Consider the following 21,677-nt stretch of genomic DNA (forward strand, 5'->3'; position numbering starts at 1 on the left):
ATATTTTCAGAATCAGTGAACGGGTAAATGTCCTTTCATTGGACGGCCAGAATCTGCCGCTGGGAATGTTCAAAGGGCCCCTACAGTACACAGCGTGGAAAGAAATGATAGAAAACATCAGCCCAGGTAAAGAGTTTTCATCGCCCCCTATTTAAGATTTGTAATAGTCTCGTTGTGTGAACACATCGAAATAATGAAATACAGTGTTTAGACAAATAGGAACAAAATAAATCATGAATTAATCTCACAAGGAGTTTGAAACTGGTTTATGAAATTATCTTTACTGCCTCTGATCCAACGTCAGCTCCAGGAGTGCAGGTGCTGTACAGACGCAGTGTATGTTATTTCTGAATGTTGTAACCCTTCGGACTGATGGGTGACTGCAGGTTCAGAACAATAGCCAGATTGATAGTCACAAAACAGTTTCAAGATATAATGGAATCTGTGATTCCCCCTTCCCATGGCAGAAACTTGGCTCAGTGGCTCGTCTCCCCACCACCACGGTCACATCCAAGTGGCTCAGTCCCACCACACCCCTCCCAACTTTCCCATCTATGCCCCCCCCGCATTTGAGGCACTCCATCCCATCATACGCCCTCCCTCTCACTGCTGTTCCTTCAAGGGGTCCGTTCCGCCCTCCTGTCATCCTGTTTGTCCCTTTGATTCACTAACTATGTTTTAATAGCCCAGCCTGATAATTAATGTTTACCAAGTATTTACAGCACCGAAACAGGCCATTGGGCCCAACAGGTCCATGCCAGTGTTTATGCTCTACACGCGCCTCCTCCTACCCTTGTTTTGGTCACCACACAAGTGGAAACTTCCTCTTTTCATCTACACTGTCATACCCTATCATAATAATAAAGACCTCTATCAGGTCACCACTCAGCTTTCCCATTTCTGGAGAAAAATGCCCCAGCATGTTCGATCTTTCCTGATAATTATAACATCCCATTGTTGCATACTATCATTCTTGTCAATCTATTTTGCACCTCCTCCAATTCCTGTATATCCTTTTTATAAATGAAAACCAGAACTGATTACAATACTTTAAGTGAAGTCTAACCAAGATTCTATACACGTTTAAGATGACTTCCCTGCTTTTCTACTCTATCCCTCTAGAGATGAACCCCAGTGATTAGTTTGCCTTTTAATTCCGTATTTATTTCAGTACCCCAGATCCCTTTGCATCTATGCCCCATTTAGATTCGTATTTTCAACGAGTATGTGACCTCCTTATTCTTCCTACCAAAATTCACCACCTCACACTGATCTATATTCATATCATAGAATGGTTACAGCACAGAAGAAGGACGAGCAGCCCATCAAGCCCTAGCCGGCTCTCTGCAAGAGCACTTCAGCGAGTCCCACTTCCCCACCCTTTCTGCGTAGCACTTCAATTATTTTTCTTTCAGGTACTTATCCAACTCACTTTTAATTTCGTAATTGAGTCTGCCTCCACTACACTTTCAGGCAATGCATTTCAGAATATAGCCACTCGCTGCGTAATTTTTTATTCTTGTGTCACTTTTGGTTCTTTTCACAATCACCTTAAATCTGTGTCCTCGAGTTATTGGCCCATCTGCCAATGGTAATAGTTTCCTTTGATCTACTCTATCCAGACCCCTCATGATTTTCAACACCTCTATCAAATCTCCTCTCAATCTCTGCTCCAAGGAGAACAACCCTATCTTCTCCATTCTATCCACGCAACTGAAATCCCTCTTCCTCGGAAACATTCTCCTAAACCTTTTCTGAACCAACTCTAAGGGCTTCAGATCCTTCCTAAAGTACGGTGCCCACAATTGGACACAATACTCCAGTTGTGGCCGAACTAGTGTTTTATAAAGTTTCATCATAACATCATAAATAATTAGTAGCAGGACATTTGGGAAAGGATAATTCGGTCAGGTAGAGTCATCATGGATTTATGAAGGGGAAGTCATGTTTGACAAATTTGCTGGAATTCTTTGAGGATGTAACAAACCAGATGGATAAAGGGGAAGCAGTGGATGTGGTGAATTTGGACTTCCAGAAGGCATTTGAGAAGGTGCCATATAAAATGTTGCTGCACAAGATAAAAGTTCACACGGTTGGGGGTAATATATTCGCATGGTTAGAGGATTGGCTAACGAACAGAAAACAGTGAGTCTGGATAAATGGTTCATTCTTGGGTGGGCAATTGGTAACTAGTGGGGTGCCGCAGGGATCAGTGCTGGCACCCCAACTATTTACAATCTATATTAACGACTTGGAAGAAGGGAATGAGTAGCCAAGTTTGCTGAAGATACAACGATGGGATGAATAGCAATGTGTGAGGATGGGGAACAAAGAAATGGCAGACCAGTTGAACAAATACTTTGGTTCTGTCTTCACGAAGGAAGACATAAATAACCTTCCGGAAATATTAGGGGACCGAGGGTCTAGTGAGAAGGAGGAACTGAAGGAAATCCTTATTAGGCGGGAAATTGTGTTAGGGAAATTGATGGGATTGAAGGCCGATAAATCCCTGGGGCCTGATAGTCTGCATCCCAGAGTACTTGAGAAAGTGGCCATAGAAATAGTGGTGATCATTTTCCAACAGTCTATCGACTCTGGATCAGTTCCTATGGACTGGAGGATAGCTAATGTAACATCATTTTTTAAAAAAGGAGTGAGAGAGAAAATGGTTAATTATAGACCGGTTAGCCTGACATCAGTAGTGGGGAAAATGTTGGAATCAATTATTAAAAATGAAATAGCAGCGCATTTGGAAAGCAGTGACAGGATCAGTCCAAGTCAGCATGGATTTATGAAAGGGAAATCATGCTTGACAAAGCCTCTGGAATTTTTTGAGGATGTAACTCGCAGAGTGGACAAGGGAGCACCAGTGGATGTGGTGCATTTGGACTTTCAAGCTTTTGACAAGGTCCCACACAAGAGATTGGTGTGCAAAATCAAAGCACGTGGTATTGGTGGTGATGTACTGACGTGGATAGAGAATTGGTTGGCAGACAGGAAGCAGATAGTCGGGATAAACGGATCCTTTTCAGAATGGCAGGCAGTGACTCGTGGAATGCCGCAGGGCTCAGTGCTGGGACCTCAGCTATTTACAATACACATTAATTATTTAGATGAATGAATTGAGTGTAATATCTTCAAGTTTGCAGATGACATTAAACTGGGTGGCGGTGTGAGCTGTGAGGAGGAGGCTAAGAGGCTGTAGGGTGACTTGGACAGGTTAGGTGAGTGAGCAAATGCATGGCAGATGCAGTATAATGTGGATACATTTGAGGCTATCCAATTTGGCGGCAAAAACACGAAGGCAGAATATTATCTGAATGGCGGCAGATTAGGAAAAGTGGAAGTGCAACAAGACCTGGGTGTCTTGGTTCATCAGTCATTGAAAGTTGGCATGCAGGTACAGCAGGTGGTAAAGAAGGCAAATAGTATGTTGGCCTTCATAGCCAGGGCATTTGAGTATAAGAGCAGGGAGTTCTTACTGCAGTTGTACAGGGCCTTGGTGAGGCCTCACCTGGAATATTGTGTTCAGTTTTGGTCTCCTAATCTGAGGAAGGATGTTCTTGCTATTGAGGGAGTGCAGCGAATGTTCACCAGACTGGTTCCGGGATTGCTGGACTGACATATGAGGAGAGACTGGATCAACTGGGCCTTGATACACTGGAGTTTAAAAGGATGAGAGGGGATCTCATAGAATCATTTAAGATTCTGCCAGGACTGAACAGGTTAGATGCGGGAAGAATGTTCCTGATGTTGGGGAAGTCCAGAGCCAGAGGACACAGTCTTAGGATAAGGGGTACGCCATTTAGGACTGAGATGAGGAGAAACTTCTTCACTCAGAGAGTTGCTAACCTGTGGAATTCTCTACCACAGAAAGTTGTTGATGCCAGTTCATTGGATATATTCAAGAGGGAGTTAGATATGGCCCTTACGGCTCAAGGGATAAAGGGGTATGGAGAGAAAGCAGGAAAGGGGTACTGAGGCAATGATCAGCCATGATCTTATTGAATGGTGGTGCAGGCTCGAAGGGCCGAATGGCCTACTCCTGCACCTATTTTCTATGTTTCTATATTTCTAGGAGGAAACAGAAAATCTGCAAACGGACAGGCTAAGTGAGTGGTCAAAAATTGAGCAGATGGAGTATAATGTTGGAAAGTGTGAGGTCATGCACTTTGGCTGAAAAAAATCAAAGAACAAGTTATTTTTAAATGAAGAAAGATTTCAAAGTGCTGCAGTACAGCGGGACGTGGGGGTACTTGTACATTGTAAGGGATATATAGAATTGTAGCAGGCAAAGAGCAGACAGATAGTTGGTCTCAACACAATGCTGAAGGTAGTCAACTAATCATTATTAGGAGGGTTTGCGGAATAATTGCCTCTGTATGTAACACTTGCTTATATAATTATAGCACACTTGTAACGCAATTATGGTTAACATTAGTAACACTTACCAAAACAGCCAAGGTCAGCAGTTACAATTTTGATTAGCAGTCTCTGAGGAAGATAAAAGAAAGTCGTATTTTGGAACAGTTACTTCAGGCGACATTTCGACTATGGCAAAGTACAAATCATGGAACAACGCAATTAACATATGATGTGAGATGGACAATTGCATGTACCACTCAGCCAGTCTGATAAATATCTATAAATCAATGTAACTCCGCTGATAACAATAGACCTATCGGTGATTTTGCAGGAGGGTAGCTCCTCTCCAAAACCTGTATGAATTATACTCGAAACCTCTTGTATTTTGAAGATTCCACGATTGAACCTTCCCTTGCATTTGCTCGAAATAAATCCGGTTGAACCTAATGTTTCGTTTGTTTAATTCCGTGGTTATTATACGGAGAGCGAAGGGCAAGGTGTCGATTTCCTATATCAGGTAGTCCGCCCCAAGAAAGAGAAGCCTTCCTTTTACCCCAACATGCACGAAACACAAAAGGATAGTATGCAGGTACAGAAAATCTTGGCCTTTATTGCAAAAGGGATGGAGTATAAAAGCAGGGAAGTCTTGCTACAGTTATACAGGGCATTGGTGAGGCCACACCTGGAATACTGCGTGCAGTTTTGGTTTCCATATTTATGAAAGGATATACTTGCTTTGAGGCAGTTCAGAAAAGGTTCACTAGGTTCATTCCAGAGATGAGGGGGTTAACCTATGAGGAAAGGTTGAGTAGGTTGGGCTCCTTCTCATTGGAGTTCAGAAGATTGAGAGGTGATCTTGTCAAAACGTATAAGATTATGAGGGGCCTTGACACAGTGGATGCAGAGAAAATGTTTTCACTGGTGGGGGAGGCTAGAACTAGAGGGCATAATCTTAGAATAAGGGGCTGCCCATTTAAAACTGAGATGACGAGTAATTTCTTCTCTCAGAGGGTTGTAAATCTGTGGATATCTCTGCCTCAGAGACCTGTGGAAGCTGGGACATTGAATAAATTTAAGACAGAGATAGACAGTTTCTTAACCAATAAGGGAATATGGGGTTATGGGAAGCGGGCAGGGTAGTGGACCTGAGTTCATGATCAGCCAAGATCATATAAAATGGCGGAGCAGGCTCGGAGGGCCGTATAGCCTACTCCTGCTCCTATTTCTTACGTACTTATATTCCTTGCTTTTGTATTTATGCCTCTATTTATGAAGCCCAGTATCCCGTATGCTTTTTTAATTGATTTCTCAACCTGGCCAGCCACCTTCAATGATTTGCGCAAATGTACGCCAAGGTCTCTCTGTTCATGTACCCGCTTTAGGATTGTACCCTTTAGACAATATTTACTCTCCTAATTTTTTTCTACCAAAATGTATCACTTCACACCTTTCTCCATTAAATTTCATCTGCCACGTGTCCACCCATTTCATCATGCTGTCTATATCTTGAAATCTATCATCCTCACTGTTCACCATACTTTCAAGTTTTGTATCATCTGCACAATTTGAAATTGTGCCCTGTACACACACATCCGAGTCATGAATATATATTTCAAGTAAAGCAATGGTCCCACTACCAGCCCCTGGGGAAGACCACTGGATATCTTCCTCAAGCCCAAAAAACAGCCATTTATCACTTCTCTCTGTTTCCTGTCACTCAGCCAATTTAGTATCCACGGTGCAACTGTCTCTTTTATTCCATGGGCTTCTACTTTGCTGTCAAGCCTATTATCAAACGCCTTTTGGAAGTCCATGTACACCACATCAACCGCATTTCCCTGATAAACTCTCTGTTACTTTATCAAAAAACTCAAGTTAGTTAAGCACGATTTGCCGTTAACAAATCTGTGTTGGCTTTCCTAAATTAATCCACACCGATCCAAGTGATTTTTAATTTTGTCCCTGATTATCATTTCTAAAACCTTCTCCACTACCAAGGTTAAACTGACTGGCTTGTAGTTGTTGGGTTTATCTTTACATGTTTTTTTTTTAACAAGGGTGTAACATTTGCAATTCTCCAGTCCTCTGGCACCACGCCCGTCTCCAATGAGGATTGGAAGATTCTGGCCAGTACTTCCGAGATTTCTTCCTTCACTTCCCTCAATGGCCGACGATGCATCCCATCTGGTCCTGGTGACCTATTTACTTTAGAACAGCCAGCTTTCTAGTACTTCGTCTTTATCAATTCTTATCCCATACCGTAACTCCACTAGCTCCTCCTATACTCTGTCTATGACAGCATCTTCTTCCTTGGTGATGGCACATGCAAAGTACTCAGCCATATCCTCTGCCTCCATGCATAGGTCTCCTTTTTGGTAGTACATCTTCCCCACCCATCCTCTTACTACCCGTTTACTATTTATATGCTTATAGAAGACTTTTGGATTAACTTTATGTTAGCTGCCATTCTATTCCCATACCATCGTTTTGCCCCGCTTATTTTCTCTTTCACTTCACCTCTCAACATTCTATATTTAGCCTGAATCTCAGATGTATTCTCGAGCTGACATCTGTCATACGTGCTCATTTTCTGCTTCATCTTACTGTCTTATCTCCTTTGTAGAAACATATAAACTAGGTGCAGGAGTAGGCCATTCGGCCCTTCGAGCCTGCACCGCCATTCAATGAGTTCATGGCTGAACATGCAACTTCAGTTCACCATTCCTGCTTTCTCGCCATACCCCTTGATTCCCCCTAGTAGTAAGGACTACAGCTAACTCCTTTTTGAATATATTTAGAGAATTCCACAGGTTCACCACTCTCTGGGTGAAGAAGTTTCTCTTCATCTCGGTCCTAAATGGCTTACCCCTTATCCTTAGAATGTGACCCCTGGTTCTGGACTTCCCCAACATTGGGAACATTCTTCCTGCATCTAACCTGTCTAAACCCGTCAGAATTGTAAATGTTTCTATGAGAGCCTCTCTCATTCTTCTGAACTCCAGTGAATACAAGCCCAGTTGATCCAGTCTTTCTTGAGATGTCAGTCCCGCCATCCCGGGAATCAGTCTGGTGAACCTTCGCTGCACTCCCTCAATAGCAAGAATGTCCTTCCTCAAGTTAGGAGACCAAAACTGTATACAATACTCAAGGTGTGGCCTCATCAAGGCCCCGTACAACTGTAGCATCCAGGAGCATCCAGGAGCCCTGCCCCTAGTTGCTCTACATTTACCACTGATGGGAATGCACCTTGGTTGTATCCGATCTAATGTTCCTTACAGTTTTGCCTGCCAATCTTTGATTCCAATTTACCCGGGCCAGATCCGTTCCCATCTCATTGAAATTGGCTTTCCTCCAACTCAATATTTTTACTCCTGGTTGCTCCCTGTCCTTTTCCAAAATGAATCTAAACCTGATGATACTTTGATTATTGTTCACCAAATGTTCACCTACTGGTACTTGCTCCCCTTGACCCACCTCATATTCCAGAACCAGATCCAGCAATGCCTCCTCCATCGTTGGGCGGAAACATACTGATCAAGAAAGTTCCCTGAACACACTTCAGAAATTCTCCCCCCTCCTCCTCCTCTCCTCTGCCCTTTACACTGTTACGATCCCATTTTCTTTAGGACAGTTGAAATCCCCCATTATCACTTTTCTATAGTTCTTGCACCTCTCTCTAGTTTCCCTGCCACATTACTCCTCTGTATTTTTCCCACAAGTTGGTGGTCTATAGTCGTGTAATCGCACGTCTATCATTTATTAAATCTAGCCACGTAGATTCTGTCCTTGACCCCTACAGGACATCCTCTCTCTCCAGCACTGTAACATTCTCTTGAATCAATACTGCCACACTATCTCCTATCTTTCCTTCCATATCTATCCTGAACATCTTATATCCAGGAATATTTAATACCAGGTCTCCGTTATTGCCACAGCATCATATTCCCAGCTGGTTATTTGCACCTGCAGCTCATTAATCTTGTTTACTATGCTACATAGGTTTACGGTGCATGTAAGTAAACGTATCAGACCATCCTGTGTTCTCTCTTACTCTGACCACATGCAATACTTTACCATTTCTAACATTAATGCTATCTGTCTCTCCCAATCCTTTGGGCTCGTTGGCTCTTTTTAATGCTACATCCTCATGCCCATCCCCCAGCAAACTTAGTTTAAACCCCCTCCAGCAGCACTAGCAAACCTGCCATCGAGGAGATTGGTACTGGCTCTGTTGAGGTGCAGCTCGTCTGACCTATGCAGATCTCAGCTCCCCAGAGCAAGTGCCAATGCCTCAGGAATCTGAAGCTTCTTCCCCCCCCCCCCCCCCCACCCCCCGCCTTCATCATCTCTCCAGCCACGAATTCATCTTCTCTATCCTCCAATTTCTATACTCATGCGCATGGCACTGGTAGCAATCTAGAAGTTACTACCTTTAAGGTTCTGCTGTTTAAGTTCTCTCCTAGCTGCTGAGAATCTGCTTGCAGGACCCCATCCCTCTTTCTATCTATGTCATTTGTTCCAATATGGACCAAGGCCTCTGACTTTTCACCCCACCCCCCCCCCTCCCCTCAGAAGCTGCTCAGTGATATCCTTAACCCAGACATCAGGGAGGCAAAATACATTCCTAGAGTCACATCTGCCACTGCAGAAACACCTGTCTGCTCTCCTAACTATCGATTTCCCTGTGGCTATTGCGTTCCCCAGCTTACTCCTCACCTCCTGTGCAGCTGAGCTAAACTTGTTGCCATGGACCTGGCTCTGGCTGTAGTCCCCAGAGGAACCATCGTCCTCACCTGTACTCAGCACAAAATCCTGGTTGGAGAGCGAGATGCACTCAGGGGACTCTTGCACTACATGCCTGGTCCTCTTCTTCTGGCGGTCACCCATTCTTTCTCTGTCTGCACATACCTTAGCTGTGGGTAAACAACTCCTGAAACATGCTATCCACAAAGCTCTCAGCCTCACAGATGCACCGCAGTGACACCAACTGCCACTGAAGCTCAGAAACCTGGAGCTCGAGCTCCTCCAACTGATGACACTTCCTGCACCTGGTTGTCCAGGATACGGGAAGTGACTTGGATAGCCCATATTGCACAGGATGTGGGACTGAGCAGCTCTGCCATGTCTTTATTTATACAACTATTAACTAACTTTACAGAAACTTAAGACTATGATGTACCTAATTCAAGTTATTAATATAATATATTATTAAAATTACTAATTTTATGTAGAATTTTCAGTTCCTAATCTCCAAGCTACTGCTTTATCTCTAATCAGCTATTTAATCTCGGCCCGTAACTTGAAGAGCAAAAACGAACCAATCAGTTACCAGCTATCCTGTGATGACACTCCAGGATTGAAAAGAAAACACATTTTTCTTCTCTGTGCCCCGGATCCCGGTTTGGTGCGCTGCTCACTGACTGCGCTCTTTATGACATGCTTTTGCTCCTCCGCTCTCACAGTCAATTTGCCAATTAAACATCGGTCCTGCAAATTTATTAATATCTTGCTGTATTTTGTTGCAGTCCTGCTGTTTATTTACTATAGCTCCATCCCTGTCCCTCCCAACATTATTGCCTTCCACAATTGTACATATTATTAAAAAGTCCACGTTGTTTATGTAAAAGTTGAACAACAGTTGTCCCAGCATCGATCCTCATGGAACACCACTTCCCACCATTCGCCAGTCTGAGTAGCCACCGTAACTATTTGTCTCTGTTTTCTGTTTTGTAGCAAGCTTGTGTCCATTCTGCTACTTGTCCCCTGATTCTACATGTTCTGACCTTAGTCGCAATTCTACTTTGCGGTAACTTATATAAGATGTTTCGAAAATCAAAATATAGTACATCTACTGCGTCACCCTTGTCTACTCTTTCTGTTAGTTCTTAAAAAAATTCAATTCGGCTGGTCAAGCATCGGAGGGGGAGTATCCAGTTGTCCTGGTCCACAACAACATATGCAGAACTAGTAATTACTTTCTTCTGAGGGTGTTTGATGAGCTAGGATCCAAATTAAAAAGCAAAACTCCAAAGGTAATAATTACCTGAGCCACATGAACATTTGTATAGGGACAAAATGAGTGGAGGTTTAAAGGTGTGGCTCAAAGAGTAGTGTGGGAAGCAGGGATCAGTACTGAGAAAGAGGGAGCTGTTCCATTTGGATGGAGACAATAAAACCAGGCTGTGACCAGGTTCCTGGCGAACCGAATAACTAGGGCAGTGAACAGGACTTGAAACTAATGAAGAGGGGTGGTGGTATGGGGTGGGGGTGTGGGGAGGGGGGGGGGGTTGGTGGGGGTGTGGCAGGATGCAGGAAAGAGTAAAGTTATAAGCAGCAAGCGAAATATCAAGGCTCTAGCATAGAGTGGCGTCTTGGGTAAAAATAAGCAGATTGAGACAGGAAGCAATAGAAAGAATGACTCAGATGACATCAGGGAGAATAGAAATAACCGAAAGCTAAAGGCAGTATATTTGCGATGGCCGTATAAGAGAGATTGGATCGACTAGGCCTGTATTCACTAGTGTTTAGAAGAATGAGAGGGGATCTCATTGAAACATGTACATTTCTGACTGTGTTGAATAGAATGGATGCAGGGAGCATGTTTCCCCGGGGCTGGGAAGTGTAGAACAAGGGGTCACAGTCTCAAGATACGGGGTAGGAAATTTAGGACAGCTGATGAGGAGAAATTTTTTACTCAGAGGGAGGTGAACCTGTGGATTTCTCTACCACAGAAGGCTGTGGAGGCCCAGTCACTGAATATATTTAAGAGGGAGATAGATAGGTTTCTAAAACCAAAAGGCATCAAGGGGTATGGGGAGAAAGCGAGAATATGGTGTTGAGGTAGGGGATCAGCCATGATCATATTAAATGGCGTTGCAGAATCTAAGGGCCGAATGGCCTACTACTGGTCCTACTTTCCAAGTTTCTATGTTCCTATCTGAATGCGCGAATCATTCACAACAAAATAGAAGAATTAATAGCACAGATAGAAATGAATAGGTTTGATCTAACAGCCATCACGAATACATGGTTGCAAAGTGAATAGTTGGAAACTATATATTCCAGGCCACTTAAATTTTAGAAAATATATGTAGAATGGAAAAAGAGGAGGGGTAGCACTGATAAAGGATGGAGTTAAGACAGTAGAGAGAAAGGATCTTATCTCAGAAAATCAACAAGTAGAATCAGTTTGTGTGGAGCTAATGAAGAGCAGAAAACATTGTTGGGAGCTATATGTAAGCCCCCAAACAGTAGCTTTAATTTAGGGCAGAATAGAAATCAGGAAATTAGAGATACATGTAACAAGGGTAATACAGTAATCTATGGGGACTTTACCCTAGATATAGACTGGGGAAACCAAATCTGCAGCAATAGCATGGAGGACGAATTGATGGAATGTACACAAGACAGTTTTCTAGATCAGTATGTTGAGGAACCAACTTGGGAACAGATTATTTTAGATCTAGTATTGTGCAATGAGAAAGGATTAATTAATAACCTTGTAATTAAATGGCCTTTAGCGATTAATGAACATATGACAACATTTTATACTGAGTTTGAAAGTGTTTTAGTTCAATCCAAAATGAGGTTCTTAAATCTAACCAAGGCAAACTGTCTAGATATGAAGGATGAGTTGGCTAAGGTAGATTGTGAAACTATATTAAAAGGCATGATGGCAGACAAGAAATGGCTAGCATTTAAATAATTAATACATAATTTACAACAAACATATGTTCCTTTAAGGCACAAAAATCTAAAATTGAAAATGGTCCAACTGTGGCTATCAAGAGAAGTTAAAGATATTATTAAATCAAAGGAAGAGGCTTATAATGTTGCAAAAAGTGTAGTAAGCCTGAAGATTGGAAGAACGTTAGAATTCAGGAAAGGAGGACCAAGAATCTGATAACAAAAGGGAAAATAGATATGAGAGTAAACTAGCGAGAGACATAAAACAGATTGTAAAAGCATCTAAAGATATGTAAAAATGGAAACATTAGCAAAAGTAAATGCAAATTCCTGAATGGCTGAGGTTGGAAAATATATAACATGAAAATGGCAGAGAAAATAAACAAATACTTTGTGTCTGTCTTCACAGAAGAAGATGCAAAAACCTTCCCGGAAATAGTAGAGAACCAAGAGTCTAGCGAGAATGAGGGACTGATAAAAAAAAACTACTCTGCAGAAATGAATGGAACTGAAAGACAATAAATCCTCTGGACCTGACGGCCAACAGACGATTGTTGAGAAAGAGGCTGCTATAGAGATAATCGATGTCAGCTTCCAAAATTCCATAGATTCTAGAACGGTTTCCGCAGATTATAAGGTAGCTATTTCAGAAAGGAGGGAGAGAGAAAACGGGGAACTACAGACCAGTTAGCCTGTCATCACTAGTAGGGAAAATGCTGGAAACTATTATTAAGGGAACTTAGAAAAAAATAATAGGATTGGGCAGAGTCAACAGGAATTTATGTAAGGGAAATCTTTTGACAAATGTGTTAGATTGTTTTGAGATTGTAACTATCAGAGTAGGTAAGGGGGAACCCGTGGATATGGTGCATTTGGATTTTCAGAAGGCATTCGATAAGGTGCCAACAAGAGGTTAATATACAAAATTAGGGCTCATGGGATTGGGGGTAAAATGGATTGAGGATTGGTAAACGGACAGAAAACAGAGAGTTGAAATAAAAGGGTCATTTTAAGGTTGGCAGGCTGTAACTAGTGGGGTACCGCAAGGATCGGTGCTTGGGCCCAGCTATTCACAAACTATATCAATGATTTGGTTGAGCGGACCAAATGTAATATATTCAAGTTTACTGAAGACACAAGGTTAGATGGGAATATATGTTATGAAGAAGATGCAACGAGGCTTCAAGGCTAAATGAGTGGGCAAGAACATGGTGAATAAAATATAACATGAAGAAATGTGATGTTATCCAGTTTGATGGGCAAAATAGAAAAGCAGAGTATTTTTTTAAATGGTGAAAGATTGGGAAGAGCTGGTGTTCAGAGGGATCTGGATGTCCTTGTACACGAATCACTGAAAGTTAACCTGCAGGTACAGCAAGCAATTAGAAAAGCAAATGGTATGTTTGTCTTTATTATTTATGGATTAAGTATGGGACTAAAGACGTCCTAATGCAATTATATAGGGCCCTAGTGAGACCACACCTGGAGCATTGCGTACAGTTTTTGGCACATTACCGAAGGAAGGATATACTTTCTATAGAGGGAGTGCAATGAGGCTTCACTAGACCGATTCCTGAGATGGGATTTTGTCCTATCAGGAGAGATTGAGTACACTAGGCCTATATTCTCTTGAGTTTAGAAGAATGAGAGATGATCTAATTGAAACATAGAAACATAGAAAATATGTGCAGGAGTAGGCTATTCGGCCCTTCGAGCCTGCACCACCATTTAATAAGATCATGGGTGTTCATTCACCTCAGTACCCTTTCCTGATTTCTCTCCGTACCCCTTAAGCCCTTTAGCCGTAAGGGCCATATCTAACACCCTCTTGAATATATCCAATGAACGGGCATCAACAACTCTCTGCGGTAGGGAATTCCACAGGTTAATAACTCTCTGAGTGAAGTAGTTTCTCCTCATCTCAGTCCTAAATGGCTTACCCCTTATCCTTAGTCTGTGTCCCCTGGTTCTGGACTTCCCCAACATCGGGAACGTTCTTCCTGCATTTAGCCTGTCCAGTCCCATCAGAATTTTATATGTTTCTCTGATATCCCCTCTCATCCTTCTAAAGTCCAATGTATAAAGGCCCAGTTGATCAAGTCTCTCCTCATATGTCAGTCCAGCCATCCCAGGAATCGGTCTGGTGAAACTTCACTGCACTCCCTCAATAGCAAGAACGTCCTTCCTCAGATTAGGAGAACAAAACTGAACACAATATTCCAGGTGAGGCCTCACCAAGGCCCTGTACAACCGCAGAAAGACCTCCCTGCTCCTATACTCAAATCCCCTAGCTATGAAGGCCAACATACCATTTGCCTTCTTCACCGCCTGCTGTACCTGCATGCCAACTTTCAATGACTGATGTACCATGACACCCAAGGCTCATTGCACCTTCACTTTTCCTAATCTGCCACCATTCAGATAATATTCTGCCTTCATGTTTTTGCCACCAAAGTGGAGAACCTCACATTTATGCACGTTGTACTCTATCTGCCATGCATTTGCCCACACACCTAATTTGTCCAAGTCACCCTGCAACCTCCTAGCATCCTCCTCACAGCTCACACCGTCACCCAGCTAAGTGTCATCTGCAAACTTGGAGATATTATAATCAATTCCTTCATCTAAACTGTTGATATATATTGTAAATAGCTGGGGTCCCAGCACTGAGACCTGCGGCAGCCCACTATTCACTGCCTGCCATTCTGAAAAGGACCCGTTTATCCCGACTCTCTGCTTCCTGTCTGCCAACCAATTCTCTATCCATGTCAGTACATTACCCCCAATACCATATGCTTTAATTTTGCACAACAATCTCTCATGTGGGACCTTGTCAAAAGCCTTTGGAAATTCCAAATACACCACGTCCACTGGTTCTCCCTTGTCCATCAGTAGTTACATCCTCAGAAAATTCTAGATGATATGTCAAGCTTGATTTATCTTTCATAAATCCATGCTGACTTGGAGCGATCCTGTCGCTGCTTTCCAAATGCGCTGCTATTTCATTTTTAATAATTGATTTCAACATTTTCCCCACTATTGATATCAGGCTAACAGATCTATAATTACCCGTTTTCTCTCTCCCTTTTTTAAAAAGTGGTGTTACATTAGCTACCCTCCAGTCCATAGGAACTGATCCAGAGTCGACAGACTGTTGGAAAATGATCACCAATGCATCTACTATTTGTCGGGCCACTTCCTTAAGTACTCTAGGATGCAGACTATCAGGCCCCAGGGATTTACCAGCCTTTAATCTCATCAATTTCCCAAACAGAATTTCCCGACCATTAAAGATTTCCTCCAGTTCCTCCTTCTCACTAGATCCTCGGTCCCCTAGTATTTCCGGAAGGTTATTTGTGTCTTCCTTCGTGAAGATTGACCAAAGTATTTGTTCAACTAGTCTGCCATTTCTTTGTTGCTCATTATAAATTCAAATGATTCTGACTGCAAGGGACCTATGTTTGTCTTCACTAATCTTTTTCTCTTCATATATCTATCGAAGCTTTTGCAGTCAGTTTTTATGTTCCCAGCAAGCTTCCTCTCATATTCTAATTTACCATTCCTAATTAAATCCTTTGTCCTTCTCTGCTGAATTCAAAATATCTCCCAGTCCTCAGGTTTGCTGCTTTTTCTGGCCAATTTATATGCCTCTTCCTTGGATTTAACACTATGCTTAATTTCTCTTGTTAGCCACGGTTGAGCCACCTTCCCTGTTTTATTTTTATTCCAGACAGGGATGTACAATTGTTGAAGTTCATCCATGTGATCTTTAAATGTTTGCCATTGCCTATCCACCGTTCAACTTTTAAGTATCATTCGCCAGTCTATTCTAGTCAATTCACATCTCATACCATAGAAGTTAACTTTCCTTAAGTTCAGAACCCTAGTCTCTGAATTAACTGTGTCACTCTCCATCTTAATAAAGCATTCTACCATATTATGGTCACTTTCCCTCAAGGGGCCTCTCCCAACAAAAATTCTAATTAGTCCTTTCTAATTACACATCACCCAGTCTGGGATGGCCAGCCCTCTAGTTGGTTCCTTGACATATTGGTCTAGAAAACCAGCCCTAATACACTCCAGCGAATCCTCTTCCACCGTATTGCTATCAGTTTGGTTAGCCGAATCTATATGTAGATTAAAGTCGCCCATGTTAACTGCAGTGCCTTTATTGCACGCATCCCTAATTTCTTATTGGATGCTGTCCCCAACCTCACGACTACTGTTTAGTAGTCTGTGCAGAACTCCTACTAGCGTTTTCTACCCTTTGGTATTTTGCATCTCCACCCATACCGATTCCACATCATCCAAGCTAATGTCCTTCCTTACTATTGCATTAATTTCCTCTGTAACAAGCAACGCTACCCCACCTCGTTTTCCTTTCTTCTATCCTTCCTGAATGTTGAATACCCCTGGATGTTGAGTTCCCAGCCTTGGTCACCCTGGAGCCATGTCTCCGTGATGCTAATTATATCATATTCGTTAATAGCTGCCTGCGTAGTTAATTCGTCCACCTTATTCCGAATCCTCCTCGCATTGAGGCACAGAGCCTTCAGGCTTGTCTTTTTAACACACTTTGCCCCTTTAGAATTTTGCTGTATTATGGCCCTTTTTGATTTTTGCCTTGTGTTTCTCTGCCCTCCACTTTTACTTTACTTCTTTGTATCTTTTGCTTCTGCCCCCTTCCACTTCCCTCTGTCTCCCTTCATAGGTTCCCATCCCCCTGCCATATTAGTTTAACCCCTCCCCAGCAGCATTTGTAAACACTGCCCCTAGGACATTTGTTCAGGAACTGCCCAGGTGCAGACCATCCAGTTTGTACAGGTCCCACTTCCCCCAGAAATCCAGGATGGTTATGTTGCCTCCCTGGTGCAAGGGTCAAGGATATCTCGGAGTGGGTGTAGGACATTTTGGATTGGGAGGGTGAACAGCCAGTTGTCGTGGTGCATATAGGTACCAACGATACAGGTAAAAAACAGGATGAGGTCCTTCAAGCTGTCGTCGTCAGGGACACTGGAAGCTTCCCTGAGTTCCCACATATCACAGGAAGAGCATGACACGTGTCCGAGCTCTCCTGCCATGACTTAACCCTTAGGTTCGCTTAATTGGGCAACAATGATAAAGATTACCTACTGATAAAGGAAAAGAAAAAGAAGGAAAATGACTCACCAATCACCAGCCAATCACTTACCCCCTTGGCTGTGATGTTACCTTTCGATTTCTTTCTACTTCTTTATTGCTTTCTCTCCCAGCAGCTGCACCGGCTGGCCTCCCGACACACTGCACTGCCTCCTCAACGTTCCGCTGGCTGCTCCCCAACTGTTGGGCCTTTTATAGGCCTCCTCGACGACTCACCGTGCTGCCTCCTCGATCTCTTGCTGACTGCTCCCCAACTGTTGGGCCTTTTATAGGCCTCCTCGACGACTCACCGCGCCACCTCCTCGATCTCCCATATAACATTCTTACAGGGCTTGAAAGGGTAGATGCAGGGAGGATGTTTCCTCTGGCTGGGAAGTCTAGAACCAGGGCTCACAGTCTCAGATTAAGGGGTCGGCCATTTTGGACTGAGAAGAGTAGAAATATCTTCACTCAGAGTGTTGTGAATCTTAGGAATTCTCTACCATTTAAATAAGAACATAATAACATAAGAAATTGGAGCAGGAATAGGTCATTTCGCCCATCGAACCTGCTCCGCCATTCAATAAGATAATGGCTGATCTTCTACCTCAACTCCACTTTCCTGCACTGTCCCCATACCCCTTGATTCTCTTAATTTCCAAAAATCTATTGATCTCTGTCTTGAATATACTCAGCGACTAAGCGTCCACAGCCCTCTGAGGCTGAGAATTCCAAAGATTTATCACCCTCTGACTGAAGAAGTTTCTTCTCACCTCAGTTCTAAATTTGATAGTATGTTTTAAAGTGATTTATTTCAATCCGGATCTCGGGTCTTATGTTTAAACAAAGCAAACTAGGTAGGAACGAGGGATGAGTTGGCTCAGGTAGATTGGGAAACGACATTAAACAGTATGATGGTAGACATGTAGCAGGGCGGAGTGATTAAAAAGGAAATTCACAAAGAATATGTTTAAATCACAGCAAGAAATGAAATCACTGACTGTGTTATCTTAAATTTCTCTCAGTTCCAGCCTCTCTGACTCTGGATCCGAACACAGTGAATCCCTGGCTCATTGTTTCTGAGGACCGGACCAGTGTCAGACTCGGAAACAAACGGCAACCGCTCCCTGACACCCTGCAGAGATTTGATTCCTGGGCTTTTGTTCTGGGATCTGAGGGATTCACATCAGGTAGACACTACTGGGAGGTGGAGCTGGGAGACAAGACTGAGTGGGGTGTGGGAGTGACTCGACAGTCTGCCAAGAGGAAAGGGGATCTCGACCTGAGACCCGAGGTCGGATACTGGATTGTGGGGTTACTCCCCAGCAGAGGCTATCTTGCCTTTACCTCCCCCTCAGAGACCCCTCTCAGCCCGAGTGTGAAGCCCCGGAAGATTGGGGTATACTTCGACTATAATGGTGGACAGGTGTCAATTTACAATGCGGGCAACATGCACCATCTCTACACTTTCACCCACACTTTCACTGGCAAAATTTTTCCTATCTTCAATCCGGGATGGAATAGCGACGGCAAAAACATTGGACCACTGAAAGTCTGCGGGATTAAAGGTCACTAACATTATTTTCGCTCCAATTTCAGTTTCTGATTCAATTTCCTTTCAGGTTTTTTTGTGAAATAAATATTTGCAAATTTTCATGCAGCTTGTAATCAATGTTTGACTGTAACCCCAGCAGGGCCGGGTCACTGAGTAACTTGCCCACCCTCACCCTGCAACGCATCACCTGCGCCCAACCTGTACTGGAATAGAAGATAAGAACATAAGAAATATGAGCAGGAGTAGCCCAATAAGGTCATGGCTGATCATTGACCTCAACTCCACTTTATTGCCCGATCTCCATAACCCTTGATTTCCGTAGAGTCCAAAAATCTATCGATCTCAGTCTTGAATATAATAAAAGACTCAGCATTCACAGCCCTCGGGGCCAGAGAATTCTAAACATTCACAATCTTTTAATTGAAATAAAATCCTTACCCATTATCCTGAGACGATGCCCCCTAGTTCTAGCCATCCCAGGCAGGGAAACCAATTTCTCAGCATCCATCCTGTCAATCCACTACAGAATAGTGTATGTTTTAATGAGATCCTCACTCATTCTTCTGAACTCCAAAGAGTATAATACCAATCTGTACTATCGCTCATCATAGGACAGCCCTCTCCTCCCAGGAATCAATGTAGTGAATCTTTATTGCATCGCCTCCAAAGCAAGAATATCCTTCCTTAATTAAGGAGACCAAAACTGTGCACAGTACTCCACATGTGGTCTTACCAAGGCAATGGACAATTGTAGCAAGAATTATACTCCAAGCCCCTTGCAATAAAGGCCAACAGACCATTTGCCTTATTGCTTGCTGTACCTGCATACTAGCTTTCTGTGTTTCTAGCACGGAGACACCCAAATCTCTCTCAACACCAACATTTAAAAGTTTCTCACCATTAAACAAATGGGGCTGTTTTTCTATTCTTCCAACCAAAATGAATAACCTCATATTTCCCTGTATTATACTCCATCTGCCACCTTATTATCCACTCACTTAACCAGTTTATATCCCTTTGCAGACTTTTTCTTTTATCCTCCTCACAAATTACCTCCCACATAGCCTTGCATGATCAGCAAACTTGGATACATTATACTCGGTCCCTTCATCTAGGTCATTCATATAGATTGCAACTGGCTGAGGCGCCTGCATTGATCTTTGTGGCACCCCACTAGTTGCAGCCTGCCAACTTGAAATAGACCTGTTTATCCCTGCTCTCTGTTTTCTGTCTGTTAACCAATTCTCTATCCATGCTGCTATGTTACCCCGAACCCCATAAGCCCTTATCTTGTGTAATAACCTTTTATGCGCCAACGTATTGAGTGCCTTTTCAATACTACATTCCCTGGTTCCTCTTTATCTACCCTGCTAGTTACATCCTCAAACACTCTAATAAATTTGTCAAACATGATTTCCCTTTCATAAAACCACATTCACTCTGCCTAAGCAAGAGTGCTCCATGCACTCTAGTCACCAAATTACAGGAAATATGTGATTGCATTAGAGAGGGTACAGAGGAGATATACGAGGCTGTTACCTGGACTGTAGAATTTTCGCTATGAATAAGAGATTGGATAGGCTGGAGTTGTTTTCTTTGGAACAGAGGAGGCTGAGGGGAAACCTTATTAAGGTGCATAAAATTATGAAGGGCTTAGAAAGAGTGGATAGGAAGGACCTATTTCCATTAGAAGAGGGTCAACAACCAGGGGGCATAGATTTAAAGTAATTGCTGAGAGGATTTGCGTTGCAATCTCTTCACCCAGATGGTGATGGGGGTCTGGAACTCACTGCCTGAAAGAGTGGTAGAGGCAGAAACTCTGACCACATTTAAAAAGTGCCTGGATACGAACTTGAAGTGCAATAACTATGGGCCAAGAGCTGGAAAGTGGCATTAGGCTGTACAGCTCTTTTCGGCCGGCAACGGAGACGATAGACCGAAATGGCATCAGAGCAGTAAATTTCTATGATTTTATGATTCTAATCATGTTCTGATTCTTGATACCACTTCCTTAACAATGCATTTTCCCGATGACTCATGTCAGGCTAACTGGTCTGTAGTTCCCTGTTTTCTCCCATATTCTATGTTTTCCCTTTTTATAGAAACATAGAAACATAGAAAATAGGTGCAAGAGTAGTCCTTTCCTGTCTCAGTTCAGAAGAATGAGATGGGATCTCATAGAAACGTTTAAAATTCTGATGGGTTCAGACAGGTTAGATGCAGGAAGAATGTTCCCAATGTTGGGGAAGTCCAGAACCAGGGGTCACAGTCTAAGGATAAGGGGTAAGCCATTTAGGACCGAGATGAGGAGAAACTTCTTCACCCAGAGAGTGGTGAATCTGTGGAATTCTCTACCACAGAAAGTTGTTGAGGCCAATTCACTAAATATATTCAAAAAGGAGTTAGATGAAGTCCTTACTACTAGGGGGATCAAGGGGTATGGCGAGAAAGCAGGAATGGGGTACTGAAGTTGCATGTTCAGCCATGAACTCATTGAATGGCGGTGCAGGCTAGAAGGGCCGAATAGCCTACTCCTGCACCTATTTTCTATGTTTCTTTCGGCCGTTCGAGCCTGCAACACCATTCGATAAGATCATGGCTGATCTTTCACCTCAGTACCCCTTTCCTGCTTTCTCTCCATACCTCTTGATCCCTTTAGCCATAAGGGCCATATCTAACTCCCTCTTGAATATATCCAACGAACCGGCATCACCACTCTCTGTGGTAGGGAATTCTACATGTTAACAACTCTCTGAGGGAAGAAGTTTTTCCTCATCTCAGTCCTAAATGGCTTACCCCTTATCCTAAGACTGTGTCCTCTGGTTCTGGACTTCCCCAACATGGGGTTAATTCTTCCTGCATCTAACCTGTCCAGTCCCGTCAGAATTTTATATGTTTCTATGAAATCCCTTCTCATCCTTCTAAACTCCAGTGAATACAGGCCCAGTTGATC

At 43.0% G+C, this 21,677-nt stretch overlaps 1 protein-coding gene across 1 annotated transcript in view; it reads left to right on the forward strand.

Annotated features, from left to right (window-relative positions):
- LOC139229616 (zinc-binding protein A33-like) overlaps positions 1-18,823 on the forward strand; it is a 25,314-nt gene extending 6,491 nt beyond the window's left edge. Inside the window, exons 5-6 of the mRNA XM_070861128.1 lie at positions 11-126; positions 18,195-18,823. Coding sequence (XP_070717229.1) covers positions 11-126; positions 18,195-18,745 — 667 coding nt within the window. The 3' untranslated portion in view covers positions 18,746-18,823. The remainder of the gene's footprint in view (positions 1-10; positions 127-18,194) is intronic.
- The last annotated feature ends 2,854 nt before the right edge of the window (positions 18,824-21,677 follow it).

Source organism: Pristiophorus japonicus, chromosome 19 (genome assembly GCF_044704955.1).
Source record: "Pristiophorus japonicus isolate sPriJap1 chromosome 19, sPriJap1.hap1, whole genome shotgun sequence".
NCBI classification, from domain to species: Eukaryota; Metazoa; Chordata; class Chondrichthyes; family Pristiophoridae; genus Pristiophorus; species Pristiophorus japonicus.